General features: G+C 38.9%; 1 protein-coding gene and 1 long non-coding RNA gene across 2 annotated transcripts; both read right to left on the bottom strand.

Annotated features, from left to right (window-relative positions):
* Positions 1-810: 810 nt before the first annotated feature.
* si:dkey-159a18.1 (sortilin) lies at positions 811-13,960 on the bottom strand. Its single transcript, XM_042403557.1, has 21 exons — positions 13,471-13,960; positions 13,031-13,093; positions 12,583-12,659; positions 12,376-12,472; positions 11,477-11,644; positions 11,177-11,250; positions 10,876-10,922; positions 9,809-9,945; positions 9,529-9,612; positions 8,676-8,736; positions 6,953-7,105; positions 5,806-5,903; positions 5,605-5,704; positions 5,318-5,492; positions 4,981-5,174; positions 2,248-2,440; positions 1,945-2,061; positions 1,726-1,870; positions 1,521-1,627; positions 1,321-1,438; positions 811-1,196 (listed from the first exon to the last, which is right to left on the bottom strand). The coding sequence occupies exons 1-21, from the start codon at positions 13,741-13,743 to the stop codon at positions 1,182-1,184; spliced, it is 2,496 nt and encodes an 831-aa protein (XP_042259491.1). The 5' UTR covers positions 13,744-13,960; the 3' UTR covers positions 811-1,181.
* Positions 13,961-16,449: 2,489 nt separating this feature from the next.
* On the bottom strand, positions 16,450-18,314 carry LOC121890868. Its single transcript, XR_006093957.1, has 2 exons — positions 17,838-18,314; positions 16,450-17,107 (listed from the first exon to the last, which is right to left on the bottom strand). It is a non-coding gene; the product is annotated as an uncharacterized LOC121890868 (long non-coding RNA).
* Positions 18,315-19,777: the final 1,463 nt, after the last annotated feature.

Here is a 19,777-nt window from a genome sequence, read left to right as displayed (position 1 = left end):
AACAAAATATCACATTCATAAAGAGCAGATAATGAGCCACAAACAAACATAACAAAGTAAAAAATAAATGACAACAAAATTCCCTTTACAAGGTCTTATTCATTTAGTAGGCTAGTAACATAAAGGTAAATAAATAACATTAATAAAAATAAATAATGGAAGGGGTTATTTTAGATTATATTTAGTTGGTAACGCATTCAATTTTTGAGCCTGGGTATTATTTTTAAGTTTTAGTATATGATGACAGTTCAGTTAAAGGGGTGATATACTTATAGTATACCAATAAAAATAAAATATTAATAATGAATCTTTTAGGAATTATGGGAGATGATGAATTTTTAGCTCTTTTAATCAATCAAATATTACATTTAATTAATCACAGTAACACAGCAACATGGGTGTCTCCTGCTAATTTAGCAATAAAGTTACATTATTAGCATCATTAATGGCTGTTGCTATGCAGAATACTCCCCCAGGGCCAAGCTGTTGAACCAAGTTCAGACATAGCATGTAATTTATGAACCACCTCTTTAGTAACCCACATGTGTACATTATGTTCCACACTGAAGTATAGCAAGAGTTCTGACAGTATTATTTTTTTGAGAGTGGGATATCTTTTCAATTGGCCTTATTTGAGATCTTTGTTTTGTCATTCTACTTCCTACTCTTTCTTCTTCTCTGCTCGATTTGAAGCAGGTGGAAGACGTTACAGCGCCGCCAGTGGCATCTAATGGACAGAAGCTTTAAAGCAAAGGTTTATTGTGCGTTTCATCTGCTCAGGGAATATTTTAAAATGTAACATCAACAGTATTGGCACAAAATAATAGGCAGCAGTATTTATTATTATCATTATTATTTTTTACAAATGCACATTTTCAGGATTGTCATGTTTGTTTTCACATTGAACAGAAGTAAAAATGTGATGCGAATAAAATCAAGAAAGTATTCACTGCCTTACACTATTGAAGTTAAAAAAAAATACTGTACAAATCAAAGACTGAACAAATTAAAGTAATGAAATGAAGTTGGCTCAATAAATAAAGACATTTAACCTTTTCATGCATGTCATTCAAAACCACAAAACCTGGCATGGAGGGTGCTCGCATTAAAATATCAGGTCCAACAAAACGTAATTGGCAGTCTTTTCAGCACGGCTCTGGTTTCAATCTAAAATGTGTATGTCATCCAATAAGATCCTGTCAAAAAAAGGATAAAAAAGTGTCATGATTACATGGGAGAATCACACCATCTGAAAGATTTTATGAGCTAAAAACAATACAAAACAATTTATAAGGTGATCTGAATGCTAGTTACTCTTACATCATCTGAGTCCTGCTGACAGGCCGTGCCATTGCTGCTGGTTGCGCTTTCAAGATCAGCTGTGATGCAGTTGTCGTCATCCTGAATCTGGAGGTTGGAGAAACGATACACTGGTGTCCTGCAGAGGGAGACAAGAAACTATGGTCAGCTCATATGCTTCATGACGTTGTACATGCATTACAGGCTTGTGTCTAGCTCACCTGTCTCTATAAACCACTCTCCTGACAGCAAGGACGGCGGAAATGATAGCTACCAGGACGATCACTCCTGCCCCTGTACACACCAGTATCAACACCAGCCTCTCTCGCTGGAAAATACATGTAGCAGCTGTTATCTTCCTAAAAACTTGAGCATGAACAATTGAAGGTGAAAACACACAAAGATTAGAACAGCAAACCTACTGACCGGTGTGTCAAAGTGTGTGACTGGAGACCTGGATCTGGCAGGTGGACCAGGGCTGGGTTTAACACCACAGGGTCTGATGACTGTCTGTTCTGCCATCTGAGGAGTGAATCCCCCCTCACACCTATCGCTCGGGACCTTACGGTACCTACAAACAGTGCACATAGTCAGTGAAGTGTGCAGGATGTATGTCTGCTCATTTTAAAAAGAAGTGACCATTACCCTGTTGTCAGGAGCTCATCTTCCTCTCCGTTCAGACAGATCTCCAAGGTTTTATTTGCAGAGCTGGGTTGTCTCACACACTCTGAAGTGTTCACATGACGATAATAATCATAGTCACTGTTGAGAAGAACAGATAAGGTTTTTGCAAGGGGATATTATCGATGCTGTCTTAGTTGCAAAGACCAAAACATGTCCCCATGCAAGCTTGTGTTCTGAATAGTCTTGTTAAGAGGCCAACAGGTTTTACAATTTGGGACGGTATCTGTGCAGCTCTTATAGTACGTCACAAAGAAATTGACTAACCATAAGTAATCTTCTCTGGTGCACAGGCAGGGGCTTTGCTTCTTCCTCACCACATGGCCTCGACCATTTCTGCATACGGATTGTTTCTTTAGCCTCCTGTAAGTCTCCTTGACACCCAGGACACATCCATCTCTCTCTGAGTCTCCTCTGTCCGTTGAGTGAGCCAACCACTCTTCATAGTCCTCGTCATTACCTGAGGAATCAGATCATGACAATCATTGACAATCATTTCAAACAATGCACCCCTAATAGGTTTCTTCAATGGTTAACATACATATTTTCTATTAAAAGTGTTGCCACTGTCAGGGGTTTTGCTTTTGTTTCCTTTCTTCTCCACACAATTTTTCAAGAAATTCCTGGAGCTAACTCTTCAGCCCTGCAATGAGATGATACTAAATCCAAGTTCCCAAAACATTTACTGTAGGTGTTGCTAACAGTGCTGTAAAAACTGTGCTGTCATTTCACAACAAGGATTACTACTACAAACACAAAACAATATAACTGTTGCAAACCTGCAACAGCAAGACAGAGCAGGGGAAATATTAACGCTCCTGAGAACTTGGCTTCAAATCTTTTACTTTCTCTATAAGTAAGTAAATTAAAAAGTGAAACTAAAAGAACACTCACACTATTTACAACAACACACTATTTACTTAGAGTTTAACTCTCCAAAATCCAGCTAATCAGGACTATGTGGGTGTTGTTTGATCAGATTTGATTCACAGTGATCAAACAGCAAACCAACTGTTATCAGATTCTGAGGGCAGATCCCATGACTAACAGTAACACGCTGGTTGAGAGAAATAAGTTTTAAGAAAATGAAAGAAGAAAAGTCAAGGACCACAATACACGCAGAAGAGCAAAAAGCCAAAATATGACACAATAGTTTGCTACAATGGATGTTTTTTGGCTGAGTCATATGTCCAAAGTTCAAATGAATCACATTTGATACATGAGTTTTTGAGAACTCCACATCATCAGTGGGAATTTTTTGTCTTTTTTTTGTGATTTTCCCCCTGAAAAACCTGATGTATAAAAAATCAGATAGATGCAGTTCCCAGATAATCCACCAGGGTGCAAAAGGTATGCAACAAAAGACCTACAATTGAGACCCATGTGTGGTTTTGCATGGATAATTTTGCCAGTTTTGAAAAAAGTTAAGGTAAGAAAACATTAAAATTGTTACTGATATTTCAAAAGGAATACTTACTGGATTGATGCAACAAATAATTACTTAATATTTTGTAACTTATTAGATACAGCAGGTATATAAGGTAATTTATCTGTAAATCCATCAATTGTCATTTTATTGCATTTAATGCATTATGCATACCATAAAGCAACATACACTCTTTTGATGATTTAAGGAAACTAATTAAAGGTTTAAATGACATAATTAGATATATTTAGAGTATAAATTGAGATATTTGTAGCCTATATTGTATTTTTTATAAATGACGATGATCACGATGATCGATGACCAGTTGGATGTTGCCAAGGCTCACTTACTAATTATTGTCTTTTGCTCATTGATTTTCACTAAAAACTGACCAATTCAGAGAAGAAATACACAATAGATTATACTATTAGATGGTTTTAAAAAAAGCACAGTGTTGAAGATGTCCTGAAGATGATTATGGATGGTGATTCAAGCGACATGGAGCAGTTAGGAGAAGATGATGACGATGAAGAGGAATGGACTCCTACTGCAGTGTGTACTGAGAGAAATTCAGATGGTAGTGATGAGGAAGACTTGCAAGATGAATGTGTCAGAAACATACAAGTTCATGGAAGGATGTCACCGTCTTGATAAGCTATCTGCACTTCACAAGTTCAACTTCAGACCCTGAAGATGGTAAATGCACATGTGGTGGCACATTGTCATGGTGGCAGTAATCAATGCATGGAACCTCTACAGAAGAGACCAGAAAAAACTGCAGCCCAGGCAGAAACCCATGGCCCTGTGAAGGTTTCAGGCTGCTGTTAGCACCTCACTTACAAGTGCATGAAAGGGCAAAATCAAGTGTGGCAGACCACTATCTTCTCCAGAAGCAGGAGGAACACCTCCCCACAAAAGGCCAACCTCTAGTGTGAAACCTGATGTGAGAAAGCATGACTGACCATTTCTCAATGTGGGCAACCCAACAGAGATGCAAGCACTGCACAAGCAACTACTGCGGGAAATGTCCAGTCCATCTTTGTCTGAACAAGGGCAGAAATTGTTTTCATGCTTACCACAATGCAAAATAAAGAGGTTGTGAAACAAACAATGGACCAAAAAATGAACCAAACCAACTGAGAGGTTCCTCTTTCACCCTGTCAGTCCTGTCGTTGGGTAATGTCATTGCTGCATGATGAAGCTTCAGTGTAGCAGCTACGGAATATGTATCTCATTGTCGTACATATCGAAAAAATGTTCTTTTCTAAGAGTTTAAGGGGTTAAAAAATTATGCATTCTGTATGTTTTTGTTACGGATGTATCAAATATGATACAAAACAAAATTCATATACGCAAAGAGTTATTTAATTTTTTTTTTTTTTTTTAGTTTGTCAGAGGGTCCAGTAAACTCCCCATTGTCAAAGAATCAGAATTTTCTGGCAATTGTTTGATGATTCAGGCTTTAGAAATGAAAAAAGAGGAACATGGCGCCAAAGTTAAGAAGTGAAGTTCCTGTAAACCTCTCTGGAGAAAAAGCACATGTTAGCAGACAGTATTACTGTATCTTGACTCACACTCTCTGGTAATAAGGCTCTGGAAGTCAATGGTGACAGCCACCCACATGGGCTGGCCATCTTCCTCGGGCCGGAAGCCCCACACACTGACATTCATGGCCTTGGTGCCCGGTTCGGAATCCAGGCCTGCAAAGAAGAAGGGCTGTTCAGTAAAGTTGTAGAACTTCCAGCACTGGCCCTCATCTGTGGAAAACCTGGTGACAAGAAATAACAGGATACATCACATAGTGAATAGGACAGAACACTTTATTTGAAGAAAACTGCAACAAATATAGGTATAGCTGCTATTATATAAGTGTTTTACTGTGTATGAAGTATAAAGATATCTGTTCAGTACTTTATAGTCTTGACTTGTCCTTCACGCTGGGCCTCCACAGCCACAATGAGACCTCCAGAGTCCAATATGCTGTAGTGGTGAGGACCCCTCAATGTCCCCCTCCAGTTATAACCCCCGTCTGAGGAAACAAATACATCTGGATTCTGTGACGATGACAGAGAATCACCCACAGTACCTGGAGGAGAGGAGAGGAAAGTACGCCACGTGTTTAAATTTTGGCCTCGTTTGTTCTATATAACAAAAGGTCTTGTGCTGAAATAAATGTGGGTAAAATGCTCTATAATTACCATGAGCGATAACCAGACCGATAGCAGTTGGCTCAGACAGAGGAAGCATGGGAACGATTCGGTTGTTGCGACTGTGTTCCCCGTGAATATGAAGGTTGCACTAATGAAAAACAGACACATAGTAATGATTCGCTGAACAATAACTAACTCGAAGAATGTAATGTCCAATGCCAATTTTTTTTTTTTCTACATGTCACACACATTTTTTACTTTCTCTCCACACTCCACATTCTCAGGTTTGTTAAGTTGACTCCACGTTCCTCCTCTATTGAAGGAAATCACAGATCTTATACGGCCATCTGTAACAAAAGAACATTGTTAAAACCATAATTCACATTATTCTTGTGCTGTAACTTTAATTAAGTAAAGAAAGGTGAGGTGTCTATTAACATAGATATTCTATGTTTTTCCTTTTGTTAACAACTCACATGAAAAGACCCAATCAATTGATCCTACTAAGTATTGTCTGTTTAGCCAAAGTCTTATACTTTATAGCTATTTCTCTGTGCAATATAGCTCCATTGATGTCCAAAAACAATTAAAAACACATCAAATGAGCTACACCTTTTTCACTGAATAACATGCTTCTTCATTTTCATGAACACACACAGTATAGTCACTGTCTTGCTGCTGTTAATTCTAAATAACATATTAATCCACTGCAAAAAAATAGTCTCCAACAAATGCAGTTTAGTCTTGTTTGAGTATTGTTTGCTAAAAGCTACAGCGTCCAGCTGCTTTAAGAGATTACTGAACTTTAAACTATGTCACCTTGTTTATATAAATGAATATAGGGATAAATGGGCTTGGGGCTGTATGCCAAAGACAGGCTTGGGAAGTTGAAAAGTATTGAGAGACAGACTAATGCAGTGTTGATTTAGTTTAAGAACAATATAAATAACACCATCTTCATCCTGTCAGCACAGCACTGTGCTAACAGGAGATTAATACTAATATATCAGCTTGTAGCTCAGCTTTATTAATGTGTCAAAAGGACATTACTTGAGCTCCATAAGAACTATGTTAAAGCAGAATAGAAAAATCCACTGTGGACTATATACATTCATATTGCGCCAAAGTGCGTTTCATTGACCCAGTCACACACCGGTGGCAGGAAACTACCATGCAAGGCACTGATCAACTTGGGATTCTTGTTCAAGGCCATGATATGTGCCTGTTGCAGTTTTATACAGGTCATTGTGAGCACAATAAAAAAAACTCAATATACACCAAGTGCATCAGATAAAAATGTGCCAAAATTGTTACAATATAGGCCATCCAAAAACGTGTACAATGTGTGGAAATATTCAGTAGATGGATGGCAAGACACAGCAGTGGAAAACCCTACCCTCATCTAGTTTGTTAGTGAGGTAGACTCCTCTCAGTGAAGTAATGTTGGTGAAATCGCTCTTCCTCTGTCCATCAAACAGGTGGCGCTCCAGTGATTTGGAGAACAAGATACCACGGTCATCTGACGTGTACATGGTTCCAAAGAAAGTGTCTGGGTTAAAACACAAGGCAACAGGAAGAAACAGTAACTGTGAGTGCTCAGTATAGTTGCTGTATTAGCTCACAGTCCAGATGATTGGTTGTGTCTCTTTCCGTTGTTAGTTGGTATATTTCAAAATTAAGATTTCATTTCTAGTTTCTGGTGCAAACAGGATGAGGTTACTTCATCCAAATTCCTTGTTCAGTATACATTTGTGTTTGTTTTCATACTTCTAGTTGAGAAACCAAAAATAAGGGAAGTGATTTGTTCTTTCCTTTTGACCTTTCCATCATGGTATCACCTGCCATTTACACAATCTATAAAAGTTTTACTTGCAATGCAGTAGAACTGCAACAATCAGCAGATTAATCACTTATTTGCCAACTATTTTGATAATCATTTCATCATTTTGAGTTTTTATGTCAAAATTCTCTGATTCCAGCTTCTCAGATGTGAATATTTCCTGGTTTATTAAGTCTTCTATGCTAAAGTATACTAAACTAAATATCTTTGGGTTGTGGACTGCTGGTCTGAACAAAAGAAGACATTTGAGGACGTTACCTACAGTGATCAACATTTTTCACCATTTTCTGACATTCTATAGACCAGTTAACCAATCAATTAATTGAGAAAACAATCAACACATTAATTCATAATGAAAATAATCATTAATTGTACCCCTGCAATCCAGCCAAACCAAGCCAAGTTGTAAAATTGTAGAGTAGAAGCTCTTCATGATGGTCTTTTGTTTACTGTAGTTGAATGTAGTGACAGTCCTGTATGTGTAGCACTTTAAACTATCTCCACTTGGGAACAGGTAATGCCACTCTGCCCTTTTAAAACTAACATAACAAAGGTAAATCATCATCCATCTGTTAACCGTGTAAGGCTCACACACGTGTCAGCTAAAGCCATGAAGGACGAGCTCAGCTGAGGAAGGTGTTGGTTTGAGTGTGTCTGTTTATGTGTGCGTGCTTGTGTTACACCCTGATCCAAAAATATGTTCGTCAGCTTTTGCAGTGTAACCTAAATCTCCCTCCCTCCAGCCAACAAAAGATAAAGCCCCTCTACCCCATATCTCCCCTATTTATCTAAACAGCACAAAAGTCCCATCACCTTACCCTTACAGGATTAACTGGAGCACCAGCCAGGAAAAAAAAAAGGTTATAATAACGTGAGAGGAAACAGAAATGGACATTATTGAGAAAGAGAGTGGGAATGAGACCATAAGGGGGAGGGAGAAAGAGAGACATAGAGAAAGAAGAACAAAGACCAGGCAGCTGTACTTACATGCACAAACACTCACTAGGTATGATTTGTCAGCAACAGAGAGAACTTGTGAAACCAGTCCGGTCATTACCGTTGAGCTTTTCCATTACAACAAAAGGGGCTGAGAGAGCTATAAATTCAGTCATGTTGTGCTCACAACATTTGCAAATATGTGTCAAGCATGTTTTTTAAGGTAGGTTTTTTTTGTAGGTGTGAGCCTGTGTGTGTGTGTCTCCTGAGTGGAAAATATGGACAAAGGGAGTGGTATAAACTGTCTGTGTGTTGTTTTTTTGTATGTGTTTTGGTCAGTTACCTCCTGGATTATCCACATGCATGAAGAGCATATCCTCATCTCCATCCAGGATGGAGTAAAACTGCAGAAACACACACACATAACAAAGGAGACAGAACACATGTTGGTGAGAAAATCATGATTTGCGACAAAAGGGAAAGTATTGTTATGACTAATTTAATCTTTGCCATAAACCTTGTCTAATCATCGTGAGAGAGAGAGAGAGTGTGTGTGTTGTTTGCGCTGTCAGCAAGATGTCGGGGGCGTGAATGTGTGTTCGTGTGTCTGTAGGTGTGTGGGTGGCTATTTCACCAGACTGACAAATGTGTGTGCAGTCGGTGTTGTAAAAGGAAATGTTGCCATTTAGTGTCTCAACCATCACAAAATGTTTCTGCAACTTAAGTATTTGGTGGAAGAGCTTAAAAACTTCCCCCACCTGGGTCTGACTCAAAATGTGACATGAGATAATAATAATATATGCTCATTTCCTGTGTTAGAACAGGGTATCGTTTTCACATTTTCCATACAAATGTGGTTTGTTGTTTTTTTTGTTTCGTTTTTACTGAAGGAAATATGAAGTTCTGAAATGTTTAATGTCTAAACACAAGCACCTGCACAGAACTTTGCCAAGATAAAATCGTCTAAAACTGGCAGAAATTTGAGTAAAATAAGGAACTTTCTGATCAAGAATAAGTAAGCAAGATTACAAATCAAACCAGACATTTGATGCCAGCTTTCAGTACTTGACAGTTGTCAATACTCTACACTAGGTACACATTTCAATTGCTACCAAAAAATTGATAATCATATCAATTTTGTTATTATAACCAATACAAAAATACAAAAATCTACAAAAATAATGTCTCTTTCTCACCTGCTCAGTGGAGGCAGAAGGGAGCAGTGCTTTACTGAAGGTGTCACCTTGGTCTGATGAGAAATACATGACACGGGGGGATCTCTGGAAGCAAACATCACTGCATAAATACTCACACTAATTTATGTACAGAATGAGCATTGTGTTGCTATTGCATCAAGTTCTCATGTTAAAGTATTAGTGTCATTTGGATACAAAATATAACGGGTGCAATTTTATCTTGAGAGCTGTTTTGTCTGTATGTTTATGTGTGAAGAGGATGATTTGTGTGACATCTCACCGTATCTTCCATCACAGAGAAGAAGAGAAAGGCTCCGATGTAGCCAAAACTGTAGATGTCCTCGTGGATTATGGTGAAGGTCTTACCCAAATCCTTTGTCCTCTTCAGCTGTAAATCTCCCCTCTCCTCTGCTTCAACTACAGCGACAAGAAGCAAGACTCAGTGACACGAATATTAGTGAGCTTAATTGAAAATTCATGACACTCAACTCAAGTACCTTGACAGAACAAAATATCTTGCAACTTGTTTTGCAATTTTTTTCCTCTGATTTGATTCCATTTTAGCCCTACATCTTGACATACATTCAAACATAATAGCTGTTGTTGACCTACTTCATGAAAATGAGTCATCACATTGGCTTGTGGTTGATGAGCCATGAATCATGGCTACTCTCTTAATAAAGATAACACTTGAAGTCTCCCACACCATTCTTAAAGGGCAAGAAGTGGGAATTTACGGAGCAGGAATCCGCTGGATAACACACGCTGGATAGCACAGCGAGCAGCAGCATTTTAAATCAACAAAAGGTTTCTGAAAATTAGGTACAACAGGTTCTAATTTTTGTTTATTCCATGTGCAATAACACACGTCATACCATAAACTTCCTCTCAGTTCCTTACATAGCCTTTCATTCTCTCCTAACCTTTTACTGCTTTTATATTGCATTGTGTGTAGTGTAATTACACTTTTTAGTGTTTCCTCTTGTTTGATTATTTTTTTATGATTGTTTTTTTTAATGTTTTTATGAAGATTTGCTGCAAAGAATTTTTCTTAGGGGACAATAAAAACACTAGATGAACTGAAAACCACCATGATCATTTTTAATGGTGTTTTGGATAAGATTAGAGTAGATCAGATTTCATTTTAATGTAAGAAGTTTCTGAAGTTTGTCTTGCATCACAACGTGTTTCACATGACATTCAGCAAAACAACATTACAAACATTTCTGTTAGTATTTATCTGGGATTTGAGGTACATGTGGGGTTGCTTTCTTTAATAAAACACCAAAGAGTGTTCTTTTTTAAGCTTTTTGGTACTCTGAAAGTGCATTTTGTACAGCCTCTCACCTGTGTCTACTTGACTGCAGCTGAAGAACAAATCAATGCCACTCCCCCTAATGGAAAGAGGAAGTTAAAAAACATTACACCAAAAATGTCCATGACTTTTTTCTTCTCCAGAACCCAACATACACAACATATTCATTCAAAGCAATTTGCCTTACATTTAAGTACAATTACAATTTTTTTTTCATTTACATATTTGCAAAGTCTACAATATTATTGGTGAACAAAATATGGCTCCTCTAACATGTGGTTTCTTTGAGGCACACTGGGGGTTTTTGTGTTTGGTGTGTGTGTTTATTCTCACCAGGAGAAAGAATGCACTCCGTCATGAACTTTTGTCCACTTAGCACCAAAGTCCAGAGAAAGCCACAGACTGCCCTGCAAATCAGAGAGCAAAAGGGGAATGTTTACCTTTACTTTAAGGTGTGTGCTTGGTGTGTGTGTGTGTGTGCTACGTGTAGTCGATCAAGTAAATTTGTGTTCGAGTACAACCTGTAGCCCAGAATATTACACACCTTAAAAAGCAGAATAAACAGCGCGAGAGACTGGCAGGGAGGTGACAATTAAAAGACTAAAAAAGAAAGCTGTCAGCTGTGTGACTCACATCAATGCTGAGGGCCACAAGGTAATCAGGGTTGAGGAAGTGGTACGTGATTGGTTGAGCCAGGTGGAAGGGCAGCTGAATAAATTTAAAGGTCGCACCGGCATCCGTGGAGGTGAAAATGATCCCTCCTGGATGGTCAACCACTGGTATGTCAGCTGTCAGTATCACCTGAAATCAATTAAAAACGAAGTTGAGATGGTGAGATGGTGATTGAGAGGGTGGTGACAGGTTGCTACAAACGAATTAAAGTGAAGAAAACATCAAAATCACAATGTTAATTGAGGAATATTTAGTTGAAAGAAAACAGTTTATAAAGGAGCAAAAGGTGTTTTTGGAGGGAGCTTTTGTTTTTAGCAACGCAGAATTCCTGGCAACAGAAATCAACTTGCATGTCAGAGATCTTTTATATTTTGTAACACTGATCTTGCCCTAAACATTAGCTTCCCAAAGTTCATAAATATACATGTCTGAAAGAGGAAATAACATAGAAAAAGAGAAGGAAGAAAAATCTAATTTTTTGTCATCATCATCCTCCCATTCTCCTCAATCTGAGCTGAAACTGTTCTTTAAAAAGTACAACAATCAGAGACTGAGATAATGAGATTTCAGCTCTTCTATATAAGATTTCACTGTATGATGTTGTTATTGGTGCTAAAGTGTGTATATGTATAAGTCTGAATAAATGACACTGTGAGGTTTGACTGCGGTGCTGTTACGCAACTGAGCAATATGTAAGATGTCTTCACACTTTTGTGAGGCAACATCACACCCTACTCCCTGTGTAAGAAAATGAAACACAGTTCCCCAAAAGGAAGTCTAACAGCTAACTCAGTACAGACACTCATAAAAAAAAAGCTTGGTGTCCCATCTTGTCAACAGATGCCAAACCATAAACTTACAGAGCTCCCTGGTCCCACGCTGACTCCAAACTCCTCCCTTATGAAGGTGTTATTGATGCGGTGGGAGATGTCATGGAAGGACTTTCCATAATCCGTACTGATGGGAAAGGAAAGAAAGGTCATGCTTAGACTGCATGAGTTCTGCACAGAGTGGGATGGATGTGCTGTTAATGTTACACTGCAATTTCTTATCAGATACTAACTCACCTTCGGTAAAGTCGTGACGAGCCTCCATCGTAGAAAGATTCAATCGGAGCACTAATTGTTGACAGCACCAGGACTACCTAGGAAGTGCAACAACATGGTTAAGCCTTTACCATGTGTGTAATAAGGAAATAAGACAATTGTGATGTTAATTTAAGAGATACTTCAGTATTTTTTTAAGTATGGAAGAAGCTTCTGGTAGGCTGTTTAGAAATTATATATTCCAAATCTATATTTTTACAAAAGTTAAAATAATTTTATGCTTAAAAGGTGAAGTTGAAATAATGAAACATGCATGCTATGCCTCAGATTAGGCAAAAATCATATAAAGTCTGAACATTCATGGATGTTTCTGAGTCAAACTTTAAGGTAATTCAAAAGAAACAAGGGGAAACCATGATGCGTGAATGAGGATGATCTGATGGGTGCTATACTGCACTATGATACTCACTCCTGTACCATCGCCCACCCATGTGAGAATTACATAGGAGCCATCATCACCATTAAAACCTGTCTATAAGAGAGAGAGAAAGAGACACACACACATATATGACCACATCACCTATCAAGTCAAAAAATAAATAAATCTCCACCTGTTAATCTAGTGGTAATAAGGTCATTTGGTCCCACAATCAGGCTGAAAGCAGTTTTGGGGTCACATAATTCATCTACTTTATATTATTTTCCTATAAACATCTGGCCTTATATATCCTGAAACTGTGCAAAAAAAGATAACAGATACTGATAGGAAAAATGACAAGTTTCACGTTTCAAAAAACTCAGGACTGCAAGATTCAAAAGATCAGATATCTTGTTTGATGGACATTTTTCCTGCCTACTCACTATACAGAACAATGCAGAACAATGTCACATTACTCAAACACACCTCACCTCATGTGTATTGTCATCCAGAACCTTGTGCTCGGCTGGGGTCAGGGAGAGCCGGCAGGAGGTGAAAGGATGACCGTGAGAAGGTTTAAAGGCGCCTGAGGAGGTGCTGGCGTCCCTCCTGGAACGTGTGCGCACTTGGCCCTGGCTCTCATCCTGCTGAGTGCGGCGGAAAGTCACCGTCCTCCCCCCGCGGCTTCTTCCATCTCTGCCCCATGCTACAGAACAATAAAGAAGGATGCACGTCCCACTGAGGACCACAAGTCTCCAGATCATATCCAATGCGAAAAAAAGGTGGAACCACGCTGTAAATATGAGTACCAGTGACCGTGATGCTTGCCGATACTGACTGGGTTATTAGTGCTGCGCTCTAAAGGCAAGTGGGGGGTGGGAAGTGCTTGGACGGGTCATTAACATAAAAAGTGCTGTGTGAAGTGGTGCGTCCTCCGCCAACAGGTGTTTCTGCCCGCATCCAGGTGACCTGGGCTGCTGGGAGATCTGCATTTCAAGTGTATTTGATGGAAACGCACCTGTGGCCACCTGCAACCAATGCAAGGGGGAAAAAATGTGGGATTCAGAGTGACTTATTTTTACAATTGGGAGAATTGTGAGGCTATTCATTTACGATGCGTTCATGTGCCATCAAAAATGTAGGGATTATGAGCAGGCAGAAAAAAAAATGTAATCGTAATAGTCGGAACTGGGAAGTTCTCGCACACCTCTGAAAGCAGGAATAAGCCTGAATGCAGCATAGCAGAACATTTTTTGTCTCTGATTTCATTTGTAGTGGGCGAAACTGAACGCAAGAGGACGGCATGCGTTGCAGTGCTGCCAGCTAGGTGAACATCTCACTCTCAGGTGCGCTTTTACGCACGAACAACTTATGATTTTTATCACTACACTACAGTTTCTGTTTCTTTCAAAGCAATATCTGAAAGTAAATCAAGCATCTATTTTATCTTAGGCATCAACAGAGAGCGATATGGACTGTGCCACTGATCAAACACAGTGGTTTTTGCTGTGGGCTGATCCGGCAAAGATGTGACAGTTTACTTTTTCCTACATGTTGAGTTAATTCCTTTTTACTCTAACAGTTGCTCAGATATGAGTAGCCTAATAATATATACTATGTTAGATATAAATTCACACAAAACATTTTTAATTGTCTTTCTCACAGTGTAGAGGAGGATGAAGAGACTCACCTCAGATTTCTGTTTTCGACTCTTCAAAGTCCTTCATGTTGATACTTTGCATTTTATATTTTACATTTGAATTTTGTCCAGATGTTTAATTGCTGGAACAATAAATGGGAATACACATACTATGTAGAGAAAGAAGGAAAACCACACGCATAGTGAGAAAATGTCAGATTAGCCAAACAGGAAACTGCTACTAGGCTATTGTACTTGAAGAAGGGCAACACATCAAAACATTAAACGGTTTGGCCTCGCAATAACTCACCTCCGATGACTATTGTTGTGTGAGAGTGTGTACGTGCAGATGCCACTGTCACTGGAAACAACGCCAATGAGAGGGCTTTCAAGGAAGCCGACAGACTCCCTGGCACCGTTTATGAGGTGTATAACTCAACCATAATTGTGTCAGAATCACTATCGTTTCGATATTGTATTGTGTGTCACAGCTGAGCTTTTACTCACCACTGCTAAATGTTAATGATTCATTCAGAGACCAGGATGATTCAGAGTAGATAGTTCAGCATGACTATTTTGCGTGTTGTGTGTGTTTGTACATGTGTCTCATCTACCTTAAAAATTTACTGTAAGTGTAGTTTTCGCTTTTATTTTGCTCTGTTTTGGTCTCATCTACCTTAAAAATTTACTGTAAGTGTAGTTTTCGCTTTTATTTTGCTCTGTTTTTGTCCTGACAAATTCTTGAGGAAATATGTGGATCTGATAAGAGTGGTGAGACTGAATCAAAGAGTGACCTCACCATAAAATAAAAAAACAGTTAGCTAGAAAGGAATAAGTTACTCCTTAGTTCCTTAGAGTTCAGTGACGATTCTCTGAGGCCACCTTTGAGCAACCTCACATTACACATCCAGCAGTCATTTGGTTTATTGTCAATGCTCATAGACCAAGTAATGTCTGTAACTTCCTGGGTTCTGTTGCGCAACAAGCCCTTTAACAAGAAAACAATTTATTTGAATTGCTTCTTAGACTGTGATGGGACACAATGCTCTTGAGGGCTTGTAATTCCTTTTGAGACATGACGTGTGATGTTGATTGAATCAATACAAACTTGATAGGACTTGACTACTGTATGTTCTGCAAACCTGCTTTTAAGTGTCTAGTAGTGTTTAGTATGAAAGGACAGACAAATAAAGATAAAGGATAAAACAAGTGACAAATTGGTTACTTGTTTTATTTGAATCTTTTGTTTTAAAGAAAATATTGTGGATCAGTTATTTTGAGAACATAAGGTTTAACATATCCCTACGTTTATTTGTGTTGTTGTGTTCTGTATGGGGAGCATAGAGCACTTTGGGAATAAACAAGATTCTGTTGTATCAACCTTGATTTCACTAATTCAGTGACTCTCAAAGTGGCATCCGGGGACAGTGGTCCTTGACGGGGTTCCCCAGCAAAAAGAGGAATAATTTATTTTCCATCCGTAAGTAACATAATGACAGAATTTATGACTGGTTTGGTCATGGGTGTCATACACTTTCCTTAATAAAAGATCTAAAAGTGAAAATCTATCCAGATGGGGGACCCTGGGACAAAATCTTATCAAATGAGGGTCCGTGGTCTAATTGGTATCAGTTTAGGGGTCTTTGACATGGAAAAATTTGAGAACCACTGAGCTCAATTTTAGCAAAATTTTCAGTGCATTTGATACTTGTGACCAGCCAGGGATCCAACCACAACCTTTCCAGTTAGCAGACAGACAATTATCTTTAACTTCTTTCTGTTTCCTAGAGGTGGCCGCAGTATGCTTGTACTCATTACAACACTTCGAAAATGGTTTCATTCACTTTATTAAACACTCAAAACAAACACAATGACATTAAACATAAAAAAACAAAACGCTCTCCTTTTCAGTGCAAACCAGTAATGCCTGTTCAGTAGTGCTGCTACGTTTGTTTCAGATTTGTAGTTGTTCTTATACAGATCAGTTGCTACAGTGTTTAACAGCAGATGGTACAAAGTAAACCAAACAGAAGCATGCTGTGGGATTATCCATCCATCAAAAACTGGCTGGTGCAGAGCTTTTCCAAAGTGGAGAATGCATCCAACAAGTTGGATATTACAATGACGTGGGTACTCAGCAATGCAACCAGTATAATTCTCAGAAAGTCTCACTGCCTCTTGATCCACTGCAAGTGTCCAGGATGTCCATCCAGCTGCCATTTTTTCCTTAATTTGGGACCAAAATGCCACGATGTTTCCCTCAGGAGCCGATGTTTTTAGTCACAGAAGATCCCCTCTCGTGGTTGCTTGATGAGAGCTGCCTCTCTGTCTGGTGGTCCAGCTCCAGGATGTAGTCATGGTCCTGGACGTACATGAGACCACCAAAGGAGTCCACTATTCCATAAATGACTGCAAGGAACTGTAGCGCAGTTCCAATTAAATACAACTTGATCACAGCCGCCACCATGGCTCCCGTAGAAAACAATCAGCTGTGGAAAAATAAAAATGGTCAGTTTTAAAGATTGGTTACAGATTTTCGGTGACCAATCTACATGTAAGTCACACAAGCACAGATACATTTTGTCCAATACTTTTGTACAGTTTTAATCTTTACCACATCATTCAAGTTAAATTCATCATCATGGCAGTACACCGTGTCCTTCAGTAGAGTAATTAGTAGATAATTAAGTAAAAGGAGCTTGTATGTGGAGACTATTTGTCTGCAGGGAAACACAGACCACATTTACAGGAAGAACCAAGCATTAGTGGTGTATTTATAGGCTGTTGGAAATGTCCCATTTTACAATGTTGAGCAATCCAAAGCAGACCCCATTAGACTTAAATTCAGATTATGATACAACAGTTCCCATTTAAGTTGCGGACAGTATTAAAGTCTCGTAACAGTTGTGTTAAAGTCATTCAGTCTGTCTTCATTTGATACAAAACATCAATTACTCTTTCATCGCCGTTGTAACACATTTTTTTGGTCATTTTGGTATCATTTACGAGGCATTTGAGGTTAGCTGTACTGCTAACTTCGATTTAAGACTTTGAGACTCAAATGCTGACGCGTAATTGATGTATCTGAGCGCAACTGCTAAACAGCGACAGGGGGACATGGTTTTGAGAACGACACAGACCACAAAAACAAGCTTGAATCATTGCTACGCCAGTTAGACAACTAAAAAAGCCTAAGACACGGCAGGCATAACAACATACCAAAAGACTCGACTGCTCTGTGGTGTCTTTCCTTCTTCTTCTCTTCCTTTGTTTTTCGTAGCTGAAAAGTGGTTTCCCCCAACAAATACGGCAGCCTTTTGGATCCGCTGATACTCTGTCAATCAATAATTACAGACGGCTTTTTGTTGTTAAACTCCTCATCCTACTGGAGCTGATAGACACACGGGTGCTGTCTCTTTCTCTGGCTCTATCTCTCTGCTGCTGCTTCTGCTTCTGTTGTGCGATCTTGTCAAGCGCTGGACTTAGTATGCGCAAGAGTGACATCACGTTGTAAGCAACAGCGGGCATTTCCTGAGTTTTCACTGTAGACCGCCGGTGGAAAGTTTAGGGTTTTCCATTTAATTTTTATGCATTTTCGTATTCAGACAATGTGTGTCCATTCAGCCAAAAAGCTTTCAGCATGTGGTCTGGTTTTTTTTACCGCATTACGGTCATAGATGAGGACAATTAAGAGGAAAGAAAAGGACAGAAGGCACTTCACAGTTGTCAGAGTAGTAGCAAGGATTTCAGAGGCCATGACTTCCCTAATTAATTAAACATTTCACCAGATACCAAAAGCAAAGACTCTCAAACGTGTTGTTTATTTCAATTTGCTGCATTTTATTTTTTATAAAGGGGGGTAAATTGGAGGAAGTTGGATTCATGATGTGGGTTTGAGCCTTGGACACAGGTACCTGTCATTACTTCTTAAAAAGTCTAAATTGAGGAACGCAAAACCCTTTTATTTGTCTGTAAATTTGATTTTTCATAGCATTTTTTCCAAGCCAGGAATGATATTCTGTTGAGGAAATACTGAAACCTTTATTTGACATGATTTGGTTTGACTAAATGATGTCAATTTAAATATATCAAGTCTAAAAAAGCCATCTATGTCTGTCACTTTTAAAATTATGGCATAAATATAAAGCCCAGGTTGCTAAAAAAGAACAAAAGTCCCAGAAATAATAAGGTGGATCAGTGATGGTGTCTGTAGTGCTCTCTTAGGTTTCAGTTACAGTTTTAGTTTGTATTCAGCTTTTAAACACTTTCTATGCAGTATACCAAAGAGAGAGTATTTTCATCTCACGGGGCACAAGGAGGGTTTAGAGCTAGATAATATCTCATGAAACGTTTTCACTTCCTTGTTTTGGATCTGGCCATGAGACAAAGAGGTCTTTGTTTGTTTAACATTTAAGTTGACCTGTAGAGATTACTGACTCATAGCACAAGATTGATTGGGCTTTAACCAAGAAATTGGTCATGTTCCCTGAACCACACACAAACACACACACACAGTCAGGCACATACTTCGATGGGCTGGCTCAGACCTGCTCCTACCCCATCCACAATGTATAAACTTGTTAGAAGACCTAGACTTCTGTCCGAAAAAAAAAGAAAAAAAACACTCTTGGGATTTCCAGTTTACCCATCTGCCAGAGTGAAGATTCCTGTGGAAATTTCCCAGAGCAGCAGACTAAGCAAAGCTAAATAGCAGCCCTGTTTTATCTTTTTCACATAACAGTCATGATTTCACTTCCCCTAGGGCTTGTCATGGTTTTTTGAGTTGACTTTTACTTCAGCCGAGATAGCCACAATTTCAGTTCAGTGAGCGGATAATGTAACAGATGCAGGGCTAAATCTAAGATAAACAGCAGACAAAAGAAGTTGAGAGTATTGCACCACATTAGCACAGACAACCCCACACAGTTCCTTCAGTTTCCACTACGCACTTATTGATCATTCAGAATGCTTCCTCTCCAGAGAATTAAGTCTTTAGGTTTCCAGAGGATATTAAAAAAAGCAGCAAGTTGCGTAAGCAGCTTTCTTGTCTGAGAAATTGATACTCTGCACTTTTCACAACTGCCAGAAACTTCTTTTCCCTCGGCAGAAACTGGAGGGCAGCCAATAGTTTGTACTACTTTTCCAAAAGCGCAAATTAA

The sequence above is a fragment of the Thunnus maccoyii genome, chromosome 23 (assembly GCF_910596095.1).
Source record: "Thunnus maccoyii chromosome 23, fThuMac1.1, whole genome shotgun sequence".
Lineage (NCBI taxonomy): Eukaryota > Metazoa > Chordata > Actinopteri > Scombriformes > Scombridae > Thunnus > Thunnus maccoyii.
The sequence above is the reverse complement of the archived record's forward strand: the minus strand, read 5'-3'. Positions and strand labels throughout refer to the sequence as shown.